At 39.2% G+C, this 17,776-nt stretch overlaps 1 protein-coding gene across 8 annotated transcripts in view; it reads right to left on the bottom strand.

Annotated features, from left to right (window-relative positions):
• TOP6BL (TOP6B like initiator of meiotic double strand breaks) overlaps positions 1–17,776 on the bottom strand; it is a 120,066-nt gene that overhangs the window by 13,685 nt on the left and 88,605 nt on the right. For all 8 annotated transcript variants that reach the window (XM_040466000.1, XM_040465997.1, XM_040465995.1 and 5 more), the window contains 5 exons: positions 11,893–12,043; positions 9,854–10,000; positions 5,880–6,001; positions 4,386–4,496; positions 2,332–2,430 (listed from right to left, as the gene is read on the bottom strand). In XM_040466000.1, coding sequence (XP_040321934.1) covers positions 2,332–2,430; positions 4,386–4,496; positions 5,880–6,001; positions 9,854–10,000; positions 11,893–12,043 — 630 coding nt within the window. The remainder of the gene's footprint in view (positions 1–2,331; positions 2,431–4,385; positions 4,497–5,879; positions 6,002–9,853; positions 10,001–11,892; positions 12,044–17,776) is intronic.

The raw sequence follows: 17,776 nt of genomic DNA, 5'->3' as shown, positions 1-17,776 counted from the left end.
GTTGTCCCATAACTCACAGGTGCTCGATGCTCTATTTACTATCATCATCATCATCATCAATATTATTTTACAACTGTGTTTCATTTCAGATAGTTTCTACTGCTATGTGTTTTTAAGTGTCAATGTTCCATTCATACTATTCAGTGTAATTTCCACCTCAGAGACATCATAGTTTTCATCTTTACAGTTCATTTGAGTCTTTTTTAATACCTTCCACATCTCTACTTAGTGGAAGTAAGACTGTTCAGTCTTTCCTCTAGCTTCCTGAACATACAGAATATAGTTATGATAATAACTCTTTCAATGTCTTTGTCTACTAATTTTATCCTCTGTGTCAGTTCTGGATCGGTTTTCATTAAATGATTGATCATTTGATGGAGTTTCCTCTTCATTGTGGGTTGTATATTCCTGCTTCTTAGCATGCCTGTTAATTCTGATTGGATGCAGGGCACTGTGAATATTACTTTGGTGGGTGCTGGATATTTTTAATACTCTTGTAAAAATTCTTGACCTTTGTTCTGTGATGCTATTGAATTACTTGAAAACAACTTGATCCCTTTAGATCTTGCTTCTGCTTTTAAGCTTTGTTAGGCAGGACCAGAGGAGTGTTTATTAAGCAGAGGTGTAATTTTTCTCCATTCCCAAGGCAAGACTCTTCTTAGTATTCTACCTGATGCTCCATAAATTATAAAGCTTTCCTCTCTGGTTGATGGAAATATGCACTATCTCTAGCCCTGTGTAAGCTCTGCATATTGTCCCCTTTTATCCGTCTGGATGGTTCTTTACCTGCATAGTTTCTTCACAAGAATGAGCTGATTAATACTATTCTGAATACTGAATACTGCAGATTCCCAGAATTCTCTCTCTGTGCAACTCTCTCTTTTCTGGTACTCTGCCCTGAAAACTTTAGCTGTCTTGGCATCCCGGGACTCTCCACTTCATCTGTTCAACTTAGGGAGACTACTAGGCTTTGCCTGGATGTCTTCTCCCTGCTCAATGGCCTCTGTACTTTCTCTAGGCAGTATGCTAGGGTAATCATAGGGCTCACTTCATTTGTTTTCCATTTCTCAGGAATGATTATCCTATTCATTGATGCCCAGTGTCTTGAGAAACATTGTTATATATATCGTGTGTAGATTTTTGTTATTTCACACAGAAGAATAAATCTGGTTCCTATTACTCCATCTTGGCCAGAAGCCACTGTATAACATCACCCCTAATCTCCTTCATTTACTCATATTATACTTTAGCTCCAGAAAAGTCAATCCTACTGACTGGAGCCAAGAAGGCCAGAAAAGTGTGCTTTACTTGGAACACCACTAAAAATTACCTAGAATCTGGAGATATATAGAATTTCCTAAGTTTGATTTCTTTTCACTCATTAGAGGAATCTGTCACAAAACAAGATGAAGCCTTCTGATCTCAAGGGTGGAGACACTAACTAATGCAATTCTATATCTCCAGCACCCAGAAAGGTGAAGAGATAAAAGTATGGCTTTGATCACATCACCATTGTAAGAGTAAATATGTGCCAAGCACTTTACGTACATTATTTTATTCAAACCTCACAACAATTTTAGGTATGCGTCATTCCTGTTTTACTGATAAAACTAAGGCTTAGAAAGATTAAATAGCTTCCACAATATGACACAACTAGTTAGTGGCGGAAATAAAATCTGAGCAACATCTAACCATGCTCTTGACCTCTGTGTAATACTACGTTCTATTAAAGTTCTCCTAAACCACAGACTTCCTTGCTGAAAGGCCAACCTCAGAATGTGCAATCTAAAGTACTTGTACCTGGGGTGCCTGGGTGGCTCAGTCAGTTAAGTGTCTGACTTCAGCTCAGGTCATGATCTCGTGGTTTGTGACTTTGAGCCCAGAATTGGGCTCTGTGCTGACAGCTCAGAGCCTGGACCCTGCTTCAGATTCTATGTCTCCCTCGCTCTGTCCCTCCCCTGCTTGTGCTCTTTCTCTCAAAAATAAATAGACATTAAAAAAAATAAAAAATTTAGGGGCGCCTGGGTGGCTCAGTCGGTTAAGCATCTGACTTTGGCTCAGGTCATGGTCTCCCAGTTTGTGAGTTCAAGCTCCGTGTCGGGATCTGTGCTGACAGCTCCGAGCCTGGAGCCTGCTTTAGGTTCTGTGTCTCCCTCTCTCTCTCTCTGCTCCTCTCCTACTCATGTTCTGTCTCTCAAAAATAAATACATGTTAAAAAAATTTTTTTAATAAATAAAAAATTTAAAGTACTTGCACCTACCCACCCTGTATTAGGGTTCACATATATCAATATGGAAGATTTCCACTAAACTACTGATTATTTATACTTACCTGCTTCACCTCACATGAGCAGTGGGGAAGAAATTGGTGCTGGGTGATCTCATGAAATGATTTATGCAGTTTAGTCCCAAACTCTTGAGTGTCAGCTGCCTAAAATGAGCCAGAGAGAGAATATGCTGAATTCCAGTACTGGAAACCAAAAGGAAGGTACCTACATGATATAGGAAGAGGAGGAGACAAATTGGAAGGCAAACCATGTTTGTGTTAAGAGTTTCCTTAATTCCAATGAACACAGAAGAAGTAGAGAGAAGCCTGTGAAACTGGCATGAGACAAGTAGCTGTGGCTTCTGTATCTTCCAATTTCTGTTACCTAAGCAAGATCTTTCAAACAAGGCCTTTGTTCTCTTATCTCTATAGGGGATACACATCCCAGAGATCCATCTGTTCATAAAAGGATTATGTAAATTGCTCTCCTCCAGAACAAGTTCCAAGACAGCATAGGTTCCACTGTATTCAAATAAGGCTGAAATAAGAAACTTTCCTCGGGTAAGTCTTTTAGGGAAGAAAGGAACAAGATGATAGTTAGCATCCATAAGCAATGGGTAATAACCTCTACTTTTTAGTATAGAATTGTAGGATATTAGAGTTAAAGGGGACAAGAGCAACCACCTAACACAACACACTAATTTTATAGACAAGAATACTGAAATCTAAAAAGGAGAAGTGATCCACTGAAGATCTCACAGCTAGTCAGTACAAAAGTTAGGACTGACTTTAGAATTGCCAACATAGTGTTCTTTTCATTACCCTGTGCTATCCACATGACCCAGATAGTTGAAGCTGTAAGATGCACTAGATTATAAAGGTGTTATACTCTTAGACCTAGTAACTCCACGTATAGAAATTTATTCTAAGAAATAATTCAAAAGAAGCAAGATATCACATAGAGGTATTAACTGAAATACTATTTATATTAGCAAAAAGAATACAAGCAACCTAAATGTCTATCATTAGGGGAATGGTTTATTAAATCAGATTAAATCAATGTAGTAGAGGGGCGCCTGGGTGGCTCAGTCGGTTAAGCGTCCGACTTCAGCTCAGGTCACGATCTCGCAGTCCGTGAGTTCAAGCCCCACGTCAGGCTCTGGCCTGATGGCTCAGAGCCTGGAGCCTGCTTCTGATTCTGTGTCTCCCTCTCTCTCTGCCCCTGCCCCGTTCATGCTCTGTCTCTCTCTGTCTCAAAAATAAATAAAACGTTAAAAAAAAAAATTAAAAAAAAAAATAAATCAATGTAGTAGAATTGGGTAACTGATACAAATTTTAAAACAGCTGAAATGAGGAAATGTCAAATTATATATGAATATAGAATATGTTGGTTACAACTATACAATATAGCTTATATGAGATAATATGCAAAAATTGTAATTACACTAATATTATTAGTTATTTTTTAATTTGAATACATTATTCTATTTTTTCAAGATAAATTACAAAAAATAAAATAGACACAGAATGAATGTGTCACCCCACTGATAATACCAACCGGTCAGCACAGAATTCTAAAAGGAAGGAAACTAACATTTGTCCAGAACCTACCATATGCTATATACTTAGCCCTCACGCTCATAACAACCCTGTGAGGTACTATTATTTTTTCCAATTTATAGATGAAGCTCAGAGAAGTTAAGTACAGGCCTGAGTCCACATAGCCAGTTCTGAATTGAACTCAGGCCTCTAATTTCAACTGTTACACTATTCCATACTGCCAAATAAGGCTACTCAGTTATTTCCAATGTTTTCTGTAACCACGAGGTAACAAACATTCTTCAGTAAGGAACTTGGAATCACTGATCTAGTCTTAGCTCTAACTGTAGCTAGCTATGTGACCTAAAGGAAGTGGAAATTTTAAATAACTTATTTTCTCATTTATAAAATAGTACACTATCCATTCAACAAATGTTTTTTAAAACACCACAAGCCTGATACCATATAGGATCACAAGAGGCTAAAATGAAATGCTTCTAAAAGCTCTGTGCATATTACTAAGATAGGTGGTAGAATGTTGTTAAAAACCTGGCACTTTTAAGCGGCTCCAGTCTACTAACTTGAAGGGCCTGGAAGCAGATCTTTCGGAAGCTACTGCTGGTGCTTCCAGTCACGATACTCATGATGGAATTCACAGCCACTGAGAGTGAGGCCTGCAATTTCTGATGATCCTAAGGAACATAACAAGTAAGGGGAGATGGCAGTTTAAAATAATCCCAAGCTGCTGGTTCAGAGAATCCCCAAGGAATCAAAGATTTCAGTAAGGGCAGGATTTCAACAATTCTCCCCCCCCCCCCCATCAACAATACTTACTGAGATCATGTCATATAAAGGACACCGAGGTACTGAAACAATATACTCCCCTTTTACAGAGATGACTTACTGACGCAGACACATTCAGAAAAGATAACCAACCCATAAGACACTAGGCAATAAAACAGATGCACATAGTATTTAAAAACAAAAAGCTTTAAACTTTGCTCTTAGTGTGGTTGGTTTTTTCCCCTGAGAAGGGGGCCATATGAAGAAATATATTACCACAAGTACACAGGATGGAGGAAATCAGAAAGTCAGATAAGAGAAAGTGATGTTAGGGGCGCCTGGGTGGCGCAGTCGGTTAGGCGTCCGACTTCAGCCAGGTCACGATCTCGCGGTCCGTGGGTTCGAGCCCCGCGTCGGGCTCTGGGCTGATGGCTCAGAGCCTGGAGCCTGTTTCCGATTCTGTGTCTCCCTCTCTCTCTGCCCCTCCCCCGTTCATGCTCTGTCTCTCTCTGTCCCAAAGATGGATAAACGTTGAAAAAAAAAAAAAAAAAAAAAAGAAAGTGATGTTATAAAGCATTGGGAAATGGGGGGAGAATATAAGATTTAGTGAATCAATAGCTCCAGAAGTATGTGTGTGAAGGGAAGATAGTAAGGAACAGGTGCATTATCAGTCATTTTTCTCTATTATTTTGTCCCTATTTACTCAAATTCACCTACTAGTAGGTAAGACTAGTAGTAGAATTGTAGTATTATGGAAGTACTACTGCAAGATGGTTACAATGACATATCCTAAGTTAAAGCCTGAGTTCCTAGACTACAGGCAGTGTAAAGATCAGCCAAGGTGACAAAAGAGGAAGAGGGCATTAAGCGAGGAAGGCTCTCCAGGTCTGTCATATCCTCTAGTTTTTTTCTTTTTTTCTGTTTAAAGATTTCTTGGGGTGCCTGTGTGGCTCAGTTGGTTAAGTGTCCGACTTTGGCTCAGGTCATGATCTCACTGTTCGTGGCTTCGAGCCCACATTAGACTCTGAGCTGTCAGCACTGCTTCTGAGCTGGAGCCTGCTTCAGACACAAGCAGGGGAGGGGTAGAGAGAGAGTGGGAGAGAGAGACAGAGAGGATCTGAAGAGGGCTCTGCGCTGACAGCATCAAGCCCGATGGGGGGCTGGAACTCATGAACTGCGAGATCATGACCCAAGCCAAAGTTGGACGCTCAACTGACTGAGCCACCCAGGTGCTCCTCTAGTTCTTTTTCTTAGAGAAAGTAGGAGAAAAGGAGTTATGAATTTCTTATTACCTTGGCAGCCTGGTGATACTGTTCCAAGGCCTGGTCCACAGTCACTTGGATGGAATCTTGCACTACACTGTGGCTCTCCGTGAGGATGGCACTGAGATGAACGGTGAGCAAAGTATGGGCTCCTAAGGGGAGTGAGAATGGCCACTTTAAGACAGATGTTCATGTGCTGTGAGTCAGGGTGGGCATGAGAAAGAGGCTCTTAGAAGAAGAGGCCACTTCTGCCTATCTGCAAATAATTACTTTTTTAGTCCCCCACTGCCCCCCAAAAATCCCAGCAACTTACAAACCCACCCAGTTCCACTTACAAATGAAAGAAAGCTTCAAAAATTAATGTGAAGCTTGACATTATTTTTGAAGAAACAAGTGAGGGTTCCTATTTGATTAATATTAGAAACAGAAATATATACCACATCACTACAGACAATGATACTTGTGACTCTGAAAGAACAGGAGAATGAGGAAGAGGAAAGCCTCCTGGAAAGTTGTATCTACCCTACTCATCTCCTGTTTGAGCATCACTGCCGTGGTGAGCCACTGCTACTGTCAGGGTCTTAATCCTCTCAGATATGCTGTGGTATAGAAAAAGTACTTTATTTCTGATAAAGTAACCACAGGCACCACTGCACAGCAGAATAGCTAACAGGTAAGAGTGACAGGCAAAATATGTCATCCAGCAGTAGGCTCGCATTGATGACTCAGAGGCAACAGACACAGGAAGACAAATTCACTTCACACCTGAGGAAACCTTTCCTTTTCAGTGTTTTTCTACTCTACCCTGAAAAGTCTATTCAAAGGTACTATGGTGAAGCAGCCAACGGCTGGCTGGCTTTTCTCAGGGCTGCATTAAAAATGCAAACCAGAAAGTACATTTTCTACCACAAGGCACAAGGATGCCTTCCCAGAAAGGAATGTAGTATGTGATCTGCTCAAAAAGCGTCCAAAATTGGAGTTAGGAGAACATAGATTCTAGAGTGAATTCTACCACTAACTAATGGTGACCAAGTCACTTGACTGTTCTCACTTCAAAACTAAAATTGGCTTTATAACACCCGCTCTCACAGGCATGTTGTGCAGATAAACTAGGATAATATATATGAAGTGTTCTAAAATGTACATTGCAATATTCAAAGGGAAAATATTGCTATTGCTATGATGATATCATATGGATTACTGTTTTCTATAGTTTGGTCCTAAGAATAGCCTCAAGAAATCAGTTAGACCCCTTTGAAAGCAGACATTTAATTAAAAAGCTACAAGTTTGTTCTCCTAAAACTGCTGATACCACCAGATGCCTTTAACGCTGTAGCAAAATAATGAGTTAATCATAGAAAAGTTACCATGACAAGGTGGGCAGGAGGCCAGTTAAGTGATTTTTTTTAAGACACATGGAAACAGACTGTAGTTCTGCACAATCTGTTTCCTAAAAGTAGCTCTACAGAAAGCTTTCAAGGATATGAAAAAGAATAAGGGAGAAAGAAGATAAAATTACTATATCTCTATCCATATATCTGTATCTACCTACCTTCACAGTACATCTTTTTTCAAAGACTAGTCCTAAACCACCAGATATGTGAGGAAATTTAAAAAGATACTATGTTTACTAATGCAGTGATGAATTTCTATTTAATTCAGTATTGTCACTACCTGAGATGCTGCTGGCCTTCAGAGTCAAGATAAGCAGAGATGTATAAACTATCACAGTACTTACTACAAGAATGATAGACAACACTGGTTTTAAGGAATCTGAGTTCTTCAGGTATGGGAGGATTCAGGAATAATAGGATTCAGAACATGGTATCAGACTTTACAACATCCTAGGGAAGACTGAATGTGGTACTCCCTCTAGAAGACCTCAAAAAAATCAGGGGGGGAACCTGGGTGGCTCAGTCACTTGAGCGTCTGATTTCAGCTCAGGTCATGATCTCGTGGTTTGTGAGTTCAAGCCCCACATCAAACTCGCTGCTGTCAGCCCACCAGCACAGAGCCTGCTTCTGATCCTCTGTCCCCTTCTCTCTGCCCCTCCTCTGCTTGCACTCTCCCAAACACACACACACACGGAAAAAAAACAACAACAAAACAACCTCACTAGAAGATAGTAGATCTTAAGTCTTCAGAGGGTCTTGAGACTTGAAAGGGCCTTTTAGCCCCTCGTCTACCAATCTCATGTTAAATATACGAAAAGAGAGGATCAGATGATTTATGAGACTTGCTTCTGAAAAACCACTGAGGAATTTGGTGGCAGAAGTAAAGTTAGAACCAGCTCTCTAGGGGTGCCTGGGTGACTCAGTTGGTTAAAGCATCTGACTCTTGATTTTGGCTCAGGTCATGATCTCACAGTTTGTGAGTTTGAGCCCCACATCAGGCTCTGCGCTGACAGCATGGAGCCTGCTTGGGATTCTCTCTCTCCCTCTCTCTTTGCCCCTCCCCTGCTCACTCACTCTCTCAAAAACTAAATGAACAACAACAACACCAGCTCTCTTGATTCTACCTGAAGTCCTTTCCCCTATACTAAGCTCTTCTCTTATCAGCCTCTGTCCATATGAGTGTGAGCCAGGTAACAACCCTATGCAAGCTCATTCTGTCTTCACTGCTAGAAGCCTCATTAGTTTGGGTCTCTTCTATGCTCCCATTCCAGGGCCTTAATGAACAGAACACCAGGGGCATCAGACAAAAACAGCTCCTCAAATAAAGAGTTGCAAGGCAGAGTCCAGGAAGATAGTGCTTCTCTCCTCAACAATATATAGATAGTGGAGAAAGACAGGAGATGCATGGAGGGCAGGCAGCAGGAAGAATCCCACAACTGACAATATTTTGTTCAAAAAATAGTTGGCACCAGTCAGCATGAGCTCTTCTGATCTGGGGATATAAATTGTGTCATTTCTATCATGACTCAGTGGGAGCAGGGCCACACCAAACAAGCACTGGAATGGCTCAGAGTAGAGTTCCAAGAAAAAACACTGGCTCACAGAGAAAGAATACAGAAACATACTGGGGGCACCAAAAGGGAGGCTTATGAACCTTTCCCCACATATTTATAAGCTCCACTTCTTGCTACTTCCCTCAAAGTTTAGAAGGGCATTGAGAAACACGTAAATTTATCCCTCAGGGTTTATTGGATTAAAACACATAAGCTAACTCCTGCTCATATTCAGTGTTTTTCAAACTTTACTAAATTTAAAAATTACCTGAGAATATTTTTAAGAATGCAGATTATTGAGCCATTCCATATTTTTATATTATAACAAAACAATGAATTGATTCTTGGCTCAGGAAGAAACACATTTTCAAATACTCCAGGTGATTCTGATGCATGTTTCATGGACCACCAAACAGAAACTTTCTGATAACAGATTATCATCAATTTGTTAGATACTAAAGGCTCCCCCTTGTATGCCTGAACGAGGACAATTTCTCCCTTCCCAGAGGTCTATGTGACAATGACATAAAGCTATTCATACCAATATGCTTCCCACACCTTATGTTGTAGTTGAGATACTGTGTCAAGGCCAAGCAAGGCCGGTAACATTTCTTGATTCCACCTGGAAAGGCAATAATGTGGTGGACAGTTCTCAGGCCTAAGCTTTAAAAACATACTGGTATCAGAGCACTGCCTCAGTCCAAGGAAATCATAATCCCTGGGGGCAAAGTTTGGGCATTTTTAGAAGCTCCCCAGGTAATATATCATGGAGCTAAGGTTGAGAACCACTCATCTAAGGTAATAGCCTCTTTTTAAAGAGCATTATAGAAAGTATCTGATTTCTGAACATTCTGGGAATGTCATCATTTAAGTGAGGTTTCATTTTAAGATACAGATCTTTTCTACACAGTATATAATTTAACCTATTTAAGATTTTTTATTAAAATTCATTATTCTACAGAAATATATGTAATTATATATGTAATTCAGATAAAGTCTCCCTTTCTTTACTCTCTTAACATTTAATCACACCCATACTGGCAGCCCCTATACCTACTCCAGAGTTCTGTTCGCTGGACCGGAAATCCGCTGTGGAAATCCACAAAGAGAAAAAGCAGCAGAGTCTGTCCCTGGGAGTCCATATTCTGAGATTGATCCCCCTCACTGGATTCCACCTGATAACTCACATCTGGAAGCACCAAATCTAGAGGACAAGATATTATACAGTATTCTAAGATAAGTAAGGCCCTCAGAATGCTAAGTGAATAAAGAACCTATACCTCAAACAAAGAATGATCTAAGATCTAAAATCAAACACTCCCTTTTCCTCCTGAACCTGTTTCTCTATCCACATGATGGAAGCAAATATAGTGACTCATAGAAGGAACATCAAAATAACAACTGAGTGTGCAAAATGTAAACCAAGCAGCACGCTGTAGAATTTATTGGGAAACACTAATACGATACATTTATTCATTCTTTATACAACTTTCTAAGGTAGGTATCACTAGTAAGAGTCAGACGTCAGAGTCAAACCCGAGTAATGATAACAATTAATTTGTATTAAGTGTTTACTACATGCTTTGTATTGTGTTAAATTCTTCACATGAACTATCTAAATATTTAGACTTCACAACAACACTAAGACATAGGACCTATTCTTATGCCATTTTACAGATAAGAAGTACAAATAGGTTAAATACATTGCCCACCATGAGACAGCAAGTGGTGGATCTGTTTTAGACTGACTCCAAAATCTGTGTTCTGAACCACATCACTATATTATATTTATACTCCCAAGTAATCTGATGCCCTACCGTCACTTTCTAGCACCTGGATCCTTTAAAACACAATTATGATAGTCCTAAATTCCATCCAGATCCATTCAGAGAAATACCTCCGTGTATTTCCACATCCTGGTTCTGTCCCTTAGAGTAATGATGGAGGAAGATGAGGAGATATTTTCTACATTATTCATCTCCAAAGTTAACTGAGCAAGTTCAGGCATCAAGAATCGGAAAAAAAAAAAAAAAAAAAAAAAAAAAAACACAACGAAACTAACAAAGCATGAAAATAAAAATGAAAGACAAAAGGAGATATGGAGAGCCCGAGAGATTCAAAAATTGTAATGGCATGACATCCCCCAGTTAAGATCAAGCATTCTTTCTTCACAAAACCATTCATCTCCAGAGACCCTGTCCAAGGACAGGCTTCTTTCATCCCACCCTCTGGAATAACTACCTATTCAAGAAAAAAAACCCTACTCTGAAGCTTACTTCCTAGAGAAGACTCTGTCATTCCCCTAGAAATACTCTGTTCCAGGAGGCTCCAGTCTCCTCATGCCATTACAGCTCTAGAATACCTATTTCCCACTGGCTACCTTCCTCAGGATCCAGGTGACCAGACTACCTTCTAAATTTCAAAGAATTCTAGCTAATAACAGTCAAGTTCAACATTGTAAAGCTCCTAGATATCAGCTCATGTTTGCATATTCCTACTTCCCAGTTTTATTTTTTGATCCAGTTATTAGGTGTCCAACTCAGTGTAATTCATCCAAAGCTAATGTGGTCAGGCTCTGCATAAATCTTACAGCTAGTTTCGTAGTTGATTACTATATAGTTTGTACTCCTGCCTTGCATTTATATGGTAATATTTTCTAAGTAATTTTATGTGCATTTTCTCATTTCATTAGGAAACATTTCTCTTCCACAATAGTTCAAAGATGTTATTAATCTTTTACTATCCTTTCTAAAACAGATTAAGGTACAAGAGAAACCCTCTGAACAAGTCCTTAGAAGATGAAGGCTCAATGACTACCTCAAGAGGACCAGGAAGAGAGGAGCCAGTAGAGGAAGTGAGAGAAAAACCAGCATTAACATGTAATGCCAAAACAGGCTCTAATGGAGCTTTGCCTGTTGACCTGTTGTTTGCTGCACTTCACGTGGATTCTCAGCCAGACCCCTAACAGCACCACCCAACCTAAGCCATCAGATCACTGGGTCCTATTTTTTATGTACACCTGCTATTTATGTTTACTTGCATTTATATAATATTCTCCAGGTTTCTTTATCCCTGTGCAAAGAGAGGGAGATATACCTCTATCCAAACTGAGATCCAAATTGGGCACCAGACACAAGTGGTATTTCTTCCAGTCAATGAAGAAAGAGGTATCTTCGAAGACAGTAGTAGTTGGCTGCTTCTGACTTGGCAATATCAGAGGCAGGCCTGACGGTCCATATAGAAATATGTATAGTCGCTAAAGAAAACTGCCAAATTTTAGGGTTTTTTTTAAATGACAATATATTCATTTGCATAAAACAAACATAATACTGACCTGGTTCACACTCTCAGAAATAAACTATGGTGCTAGCTAATTATATATTAAGCCTTTTCACATTGAATACAGGTGTGAGGCACCACGACAGATCCACTAGAATCCCTAGAAATTTATTCTGAGTTCAGTAAGTGTGTGTTACAGGTATAGTATTGGACAATTAGTTTATTTCTTCATCTTGCTCATTCCATCATACGTTTGAGTGGTACTACAGGCTAAACACTATACTAAGTTCAGAGGACACAAAGATGAATATTTAATTTTATTAAGATTTATTAATATTAATAATAAATAAAATTTATTAATAATTTGTTAATATTTATTTATAATACATAAAATCAATTTATTAATATTTATTAAGATTTAATACCTACCTTCAAGTTATCATATTTATAGTACTGGAGATACACATAAAAACCAGTAAACTGTAATACAGTGTGATACATGCTACAAATATATACAAAGATATATCTTTCAGTAAGTACTTGGGTATATTCAGATTAAGAAGGAAACTCCTTACCTTCTCTAACCCTATTCTCTAACCAAGACAAAGGGGACAAGCCCCTGAAATGGTTTCCTTCTCTTTTTTTTTAATGTTTATTTATTTTTGAGACAGAGAGTGAGCAGGGGAGGAGCAGAGAGAGAGGGAGACACAGAATGAGAAGCAGGCTCCAGGCTCTGTGCTGTCAGCACAGAGCCTGGCGTAGGGCTCAAACTCACAGACTGTGAGATCATGACCTGAACCGAAGTTGGACGCCTAACCTACTGAGACACCCAGGTTCCCCGGTTTTCTTCTCTTGATTTTACTCCCACTCTCACTCTTTTAAACCCAAGGTTTCTCCACCTAAGCACTATTGGCACTTTGGGCCAGATAATTCTTTGTTGTAGGGGCTGTCCTGTGCACTGTAGGATGTTTAGCAGTATCCCTGGCCTCTACCCACTAGATGCCAGTGGCACCCTCCCCCTGAGTCATGACAGTCAAAAATGTCTCCAGACATTCCCAAATGTCCTCTGAGGGCAAAATTACCCAGTTAAGAACTAATGCTTAACACTTTTTGTTCCCTGAACCAAGGCTGAAGAAACCAGGAATATATTTTCCTTAATCTTTTTTGTTTTCATCCTCTTGTGAAAAGGGTAAACACGAGGCATTAAGTATGAAGATTAAAATCCTCACCCAGTAGGCACTGGGGCATTATGAAAAGTCACAGCAGAACAAAGTGAGACAGTGCCCATAAATAAAGTCTCTATCCCAAATCCAAGAAGACATTAAAACGGGAGCTAAGGCCAACACATCCACTGTTCAGAGCCAGGCTAGCTTTGAGGTGCTACAAACTCAGTGAGTGGAGTGTCCGAAGAGTCGAAGTGTGTGACTTTTGATGGGTTGTTTAAACTATTTACGTTTAATATAAATACTGCTATGGTTGGGTTTTAAGTCTACAATCTTGTTATGTGTTTGGCATTTTCTCCTTACATTGTTTCCTTTTTTTTTTTCTTTTTCCTCTTTTCTATTTTTGGATTCTACTTTGGACTGGTGTTTTTTATAATTCCATTTTATCACTTAAAAAAATTTTTTTAATGTTTATTTAATTTTGAAGGAGAGACAGAGTGTAACGGGGGAGAGGCAGACAGAGAGGGAGACACAGAATCTGAAGCAGGCTCCAGACTCTGAGCAGTCAGCACAGAGCCTGACACGGGGCTTGAACCCAGGAGCCATGAGACCATGACCTGAACCGAAGTCGGATGCTTAACTGAGCCACCCAGGCACCACCCACTTTTTTTGATTTATTAGTTATAATTCTTTGTTGAAGCAACTTAGGGGTTGCTTTAGGCTTTATAGTATACAACTTTATCACGGTCTACCTTTTAAGTGATATTATAACAGTTGCACATACATATAAGAATCTGGGAATAATATACTTCCATTTCTCCTCTCTTGGCCTTTGTGCTATTCTCACACATTTTACTTCCACATATAATATATTCTGATGGCATTTTTTGCTTTCAAAAGTCAATTATCTTTTATTTATTAAAAACTTTTTTTAATGTTTGTTTATTTTGAGAGAGAGTATGTGTGCATGCATGTGCAAACAGGGAAGGGGCAGAGAGAGGGAGAGAATCCCAAGTAGGCTCTGTGCTACCAGCGCAGACAGAGCCTGACGTGGGACTCCATGTCACAAATCATGAGATCGTGACCTGAGCCGATATCGAGTCAGATGCTTAACGGACCGGGCCACCCAGGCACCCCATAAAAAGTCAATTATCTTTTAAAGAGATTTTTTAAATGGGGCAAAAATCTTTTATATCTATCCAGATAGTTATGATTTCCAGGGCTCTTCTTTGTGTAGACCCAGAATTCCATCTGATAGCATTTTTCTTCTGACTGAAGCATCTCCTTTCACATTTCTTATAATATAGATTGCTGGTGAAGTCTTTTGTATGTCTGATAAATTCTTTATTTTGCCTCCATTTTTGAAATATATTTTCTCCTGGTATAGAACCCAGATTAAGGGATTTTTTCCCCTTTATTATTTTAAAAATGTTGCTTCACTTTCTTGTAGCTTACAGTTCCCAATGAGAAATGCAGTAATTTGCATCTTTGTTCCTCAGTATGTAAACGTGTCTTTCTACCTCTAGTCGCTTTTAAGATTCTTTATCACTGATTTTAATCAATGATTATGGTGTATCTTGGTATGATTTGATTCATGTTTCTTATGTTTCAAGTTTGCTGATCTTGGCTCTGCAGGTTCACACTTTTCATCAAATTTGGAAATTTGGGGGGGGGGGCATTATTTCCTCAAATATTTTATCTGCCCTCCCTCCCTGCAGGAATTGAATTACATGTCCCTGAATTAGGTCACCTGAAGTTATCCCACAGTTCACAGAAATTTTATTCATTTTTTTTAGTCCCTTGTTTCATTTTAGTTTCTATTGCTATGTATTCAAGTTCACTTATCTATTTCTCTGCAATGTGTAAACCTGTCACTAATCTCATCTAGTGTATCTTGACCCTAAAAATTTTAATTTCTATCTCTAGACGTTCAATTTAGGTTTTCACATCTTTTGTGTCTTTAGTTAATATGTTCAATTTTTTCCCTTTCACTTCCTGAATATATGAGATATAGTTATACCTTTTTTTTAAAGTTTATTTCTTTTTGAGAGAGAGAGAGATAGAGTGTGGGAGGGGCAGAGAGAGAGAGAAAATATCCCAAGCAGGCTCCACACTGATAGTGCAGAGCCTGATGTGGCTTGAACTCACGAACTATGAGATCATGACCTGAGCTGAAACCGAGAGTCGGATGTTTAACTGACTGAGCCACCCAGGTACCCCGTTATACCTGTCTTAATGTCCTTGTTTACTAATCCTATTACCTATGCCATTTCTGGGCAGTTCTGATTTTTTTTTCATTATGGGTCCTATTTTCCTGCTTGTTTGCATACCAAGTAATTTTTTATTGGATGCCCAGCATTGTGAAGTTTACCTCACTGAATGCAGGATACTTTTATATTCCTGTAAATATTCTTGTACTTTTTTTCTGGGACACTATAAAGTTACTTGGGAACAGTTTGAGCCTTTTGGGTCTTACTCTTAAGCTTTGTTAGGTGGGACCAGGGAAGCCTATAGGCTAAAGCTAACTTCTCCACTATATTCAAGCAAATCCTTCTTAGGACTCTACCTGATGCTTTATGTTTTCCATCCTGCCTGGCAGGAATAAAAACTATTTCCAGCTCTGTGTGCACTCCAGGGATTCTCCTCTATCCGGAGCTCTCTCTGTGTATTTTATCTCCTCTTTGGCACTCTTTTCTATAAATTCTAGCTTCCCTGGACCTCCCTAACTCTGAACTTCATCTTCTCAACTCAGATCCTCCAGACTCTAGTTGGGTATACCCTCCTGGTGAACTTCTCTAGGTAGTACGGTGGTGCAATACAGGGTTTATTTGTTTCTCCTTTCTCTAGAACCACTGTCCTATACTCTCTGTTGTTTAATATAGTTTTTTAAATTGTTCAAGGTAGGAGGTTGGATCCAGTCCCTGTTATTTGTTCATGGCTGGAAGTGGAATTTCTGAAATTCTCTGACAGAATCTCATGGCCTTTGATAGTTTCTTTGCTTTCTGGCTCAACAAGCTACCCATGCTCATCTTGTACATTTCTACTTTAGGCCTGGAATCAGCCATTCCTCCTTTTTAGTGAGCAATGACATTTAGAGAACACATTCTGGATACTAGGACTGCTCATTGCTCCTCAGTTTGTTTTTTGTTTTTAGCAGATAGAGCTAAAAAATATATAATTTCAAAAGTCAGAAAAGTTGGGCATACACACTGATATTTTCAATTCCACTTTAAGATTACTTTCAGGGCACCTGGGTGGCTCAGTTGGTTAAGCATCTGACTCTTGGTTTGGGCTCAGGTCATGATCTCATGTTTCATGAGTTCAAGCCCTGCGCTGGCCTCTGCACTGACATCATGGAGACTGCTTGGGATTCTCTCTCTCTCTTTGCCTCTCCTCTGCTCATGCTCTCTCTCAAAATAAATAAATGAACATTTTTTTTTAAAAAGATTAATTTCAAAAATTTTTTTATTTCAAAATAAAAATATCCTATTCCTTTGAATTTATACTCCCACATCTGCTATATTATGCTAAAAATTTTGGTTCTTAACCATTTAACATTATTACTTGTTTTATAACAAGTATGCATGCAGGAATTTCAGTATGGTAATACCAATGTTATTAACAAGAATCAAGACCACTAAATGAATTTCAAGAGCACTTTTCAGTTCATTTCATCCTTAGAGTATATACCAAGAATGTATGTCAAAACACTATGTTCTTAAAGTCAGTTGAATTAATTCTTCTTACTATATGAATTATGACCTTTATATGGGTAGGTTATCTTTTAAAAAAATTTTTTTTTAATGTTTATTTGTGAGAGAGAGAGAGACAGACAAACAGAGTGTGAGCAGGGGAGGGGCAGAGAGAGAGGGAGACACAGAATCTGAAGCAGGCTCCAGGCTCTGAGCTGTCAGCACAGAGCCCGACATGGGGCTTGAGCTCACAAACCATGAGATCATGACCTGAGCCGAAGTCAGATGCTTAACAGACTGAGCCACCCAGGCGCCCCAGTTATCTTTTTTTTAAGTTTATTTATTTTGAGAAAGAGAGCACATGCATGCACATGGGGGAGGGACAGAGAGAGAGAGAGAGAGAGAGAGAGAGAGAGAGAATCCCAAGCAGGCTCTGCACTGTCAGTGCAGAGCCCAACGCTGGGCTCGAACTCATGAACTGCAAGATCATGACCTGAGGCAAAACCAAGAGTTGGATGCTTAACCAATGGAGCCACCCAGATGCCCCAACATTATCTTTTATCTTGAGAAATATTTTTACTGGGTATGGAATTCTAGGTTGGTAGTTTTTAAATTTCCAGACATTAACACTATTATACTACTACCTCATGTTGGTATAAGGAAGTCAGCTGTCAATTTGTTTCTCTTTTGAAGAAAATCCATCTTCCTTAGCTGATTTTTTCCTTGTTTTTGATTTCCTAGAGGTATACATATCTTTTTGTTTATCCTGCTTGATTGCTGAGCTCTGAAACTGTTTTAGTTGTTTAGCCATTGATTCTTCAACGACTGTTTTTGCCCCATTTTCTC

This window comes from Herpailurus yagouaroundi, unplaced genomic scaffold (genome assembly GCF_014898765.1).
Source record: "Herpailurus yagouaroundi ecotype Mexico unplaced genomic scaffold, PumYag 569, whole genome shotgun sequence".
In the NCBI taxonomy this organism is placed as follows: Eukaryota; Metazoa; Chordata; class Mammalia; order Carnivora; family Felidae; genus Herpailurus; species Herpailurus yagouaroundi.
This window is presented reverse-complemented; position numbering and strand designations above follow the sequence as displayed.